This window comes from Uranotaenia lowii, chromosome 3 (assembly GCF_029784155.1).
Source record: "Uranotaenia lowii strain MFRU-FL chromosome 3, ASM2978415v1, whole genome shotgun sequence".
Lineage (NCBI taxonomy): Eukaryota > Metazoa > Arthropoda > Insecta > Diptera > Culicidae > Uranotaenia > Uranotaenia lowii.
The window spans coordinates 8,921,666-8,924,793 of NC_073693.1; the positions used below are offsets into that span (position 1 = coordinate 8,921,666).

Genomic DNA, 3,128 nt, shown 5'->3' on the forward strand with positions numbered 1-3,128 from the left:
TGGTCTTACTGTTTCCTATTTTCCTTCGCGGCAAGTAGCACATTAAGTGCTGACGTACCACTTCGGATGTTGTGGTAACTTCTGCAGCTATGCAGGGTTACCTTAACCGCTCCATTTTCTCCCCCCTTTGGAGCGAAGTCTGTTGCTCCAAACATTGCTACTCATAGCCAGGGGTGGTGGGTCTTCTTCGTTTTCAGGTACTGGCCCTTGCTCGCGTACTTCATGGTGTGGTTTATTCACTATTTCTGAAGAATCAAATTGAGATGGTTCGACTGATTCGCCTACTTGACTTTCGGTAATGTCGATGGGCAGTGGTGCCAAAGCCCAAACATTTCGTGTGTAGATACCTGAAGCTGTGCGTACCGTTGCTACCCGCACAACTCCATCCTTTCCGGGTTTGGTGTGAGTTACGATTCCCATGGGCCACCTTGCCACGGGGTTGTTATCGTCTCCAATCAATACGATTTGACCTGGCTGCAGGTTAGGTTGCCTTTTTGTCCACTTGAAGATACAGCGCAAATGCTGCAAATATTCATTTTGCCATCTACGCCAGAATTGTGCGGTTTGGCGTTGAATGCGCTTCCAGCGCATAACTAAGTTTTGCTGTTCTAAGTGGCTTGCCGGGATGGGTATAGTAGCGGATTTTTTGATAATCCTTTGGTTCTACAACTTCCATATGATTTAATGTCAGAAACTCTTTCAGGAACTCTCTGTATTGCTCGTATACTTCCGGAGTTCGCGTGAGTTTCCTTTCTAGCGAGAACAAGCGTCTTCTTGCTTGCTCGTAGGAATCACCCAGTTGAATGGGCTTGTCGTTGAAAGGGAGGCGCACAATATATTTGCCATCTGCCCCTATCTTGGTGTGCTGGAGGAAGTGCTCCTCGCATAGGTTTACCTGGTCAGAGGTGGACTTCGCTTCCGCAGAAGTTACCTCCTCCAAGGCCCAAAACCTCTTGAAGAGAGTATCCAATTTCCCATCGGGGTCCTCTTCTTCTTGGATCTCATTTGTACTAACGGTGGCAACAGTCATTACTGCTTTCCGGGTTGACCGTAGCGAAACTAGTCCGCCAACAAGCCAGCCTAAGGCTGACTCCTGAAGATTCGGGCCATTTGTACATTGGATTTGTCTGGGGCTCAGAATCTGGAATAGTACTCGGGCACCGAGTATAATCTCGATGCCTCTTCTCTTGTAGAATGTGGGGTCCGCTAACTCAATGTTTGACGGAATACTCACATCCTTCGCTTCCAGCCGAATGCTGGGCTGGTCGTCTAAAAGGTGCGGAACCAAAACTAAACTTACCTCCATAGCGAAGCTTCCGCATCTGGAGGAGATTACGGTTGTAATCTTTCTGGAAGCATTGACCCTTCCGCCAATGCCAACAAGTTGCACGTCGCTCCGTGCGTACGGTAGTCCTAGAGTCTGCGCGGCTGCTTCCGTGATAGACTCCACCTGACTACCGGAGTCCAATAGGCACCTAACTCGATACCAGTCGGACGCCCCTTTAATGTTGATCTCGGCTGTTGCCAAGAATACGTAACTGCCATGTAGTCAGTTGTTACTGCTGGTTGAGGCCACAACGGCTGGGTCAGCCGCCGGCTTTTCTCTGGAACCGCATCCACTGGATGTAGCAATGTGTGGTGTGCTTCTCCGCATTCTGAACACCGCTTTTTGGATGAACACTTTTGGACGGAGTGTCCCCAAGACAAACAATTGAAACACCGACCGGCTCTTTTGGTCCTATCCCATCTTTGCGGTACAGGCAGCGCTTTGAATTCGGTGCAGTGCCAGATCGCGTGCCCTTTCTCATTGCACGCGAAACAGGATTGCGGTTGCGTTTTGATTTCCCTACGCTGGGGTTGGGTGATGGCAGCTGCTGCTACCGTCTTGGTGTTGCGCGATTTCGATTCGTCGATATCGGTTCGGCACGCTAATTGGTTGGCTCGCTTCTCCAACTCTTCCTTGAATTCTGTCCAAGTGTAGACACGATGTATGTCTAATCTCTCCTCCAGCCTGGATGCGGTTTCCGAATCCAGACGGGATTTTGCTAGACTTACTAGCATTCCATTCGCAACACAGTCCAGTGTAGCTGTTTTATCCTTTTGTATCTGCTTTGCAGCGTGAACTGTAGTGTCCACGGCATCGACGAGGCTCATGATGGACTTAGCGCATGGCACATTTATTTTTTTAAATTTGATCAGTTTTACGAAGTATCCTTCGTACGCAATTCGCTTTTTGTAAAAGCGCGTCTCTAATTTCGCCCACGCATCGGCGAAGCTAGTGCCAGAGCTTTCGAGCGCTTCGATTGAATTTCTTGCTGCCGCGCAATGCTCAAGGCACTTGGAGAGAAATGCGAATTTGTCGGCATCTTCTCCAATCGTTACCATGCGCTTTTCAAAGCGCCCTTTGAATGTCTGCTTTTTCTTTCGTTTAGCTCTCCCCCCGACGGGAGAAGCTACACAAGTCTCGCCGCGTTTGTTTTATTTATTTTCACGATGGTGCAGTGGCACCAAGGCACATAATCACACACTGATTTCACTTTCGTTGATTGGATTCTCCCCCCGACGGGAAACACTACGCGCGCAGCGAGCGAATTTTCAACTTTCTTCTTTGCACTAATCACACGGTTAGCCACACAGGTGCGTGTGAGCTCAATTAAAACATAGACGGCGGATTCAAAACGTTCCACTCTAGCCTCTCGCTGATTGATTCGGCTAACCTCACCAGTTCGTCAGTAAATCTTTTTTCGTAACCTCTTACAGCCGCAGCTCCGGCGGCTAAGTTGAACAGGTGTGAAACGATGATTGTAATGGCTGCGCCTTCTTCTCGCGATCGACACGGCCTAGCCCTTACAGACTCTTCGATTTCCACTAACTGAGCGTAGTACTTAGAGTACAACACGTCGTTGCACAAATTTTGATTCATTTCCACCAGTGGGAGACTTGCACTTTTGTTTTCACTTATGATTGCCTACACTTAGGTTACACTTTATTTATCGTTGCCATTTTGGCACACCGAAACACTTTGAATGTTTTTTCAGTCCGTTCTCCCCCCGACGGGAGAATTTACAATTGATAGGCGTCGTTGCCTAAACCTGAAGTGATCGCACGTGCGATCACGTCGGGGTCAC

General features: G+C 48.7%; 1 protein-coding gene across 1 annotated transcript; it reads right to left on the bottom strand.

Annotated features, from left to right (window-relative positions):
• Positions 1-544: 544 nt before the first annotated feature.
• On the bottom strand, positions 545-2,385 carry LOC129751962 (uncharacterized). Its single transcript, XM_055747759.1, has 2 exons — positions 1,725-2,385; positions 545-1,518 (listed from the first exon to the last, which is right to left on the bottom strand). The coding sequence occupies exons 1-2, from the start codon at positions 2,383-2,385 to the stop codon at positions 545-547; spliced, it is 1,635 nt and encodes a 544-aa protein (XP_055603734.1).
• Positions 2,386-3,128: the final 743 nt, after the last annotated feature.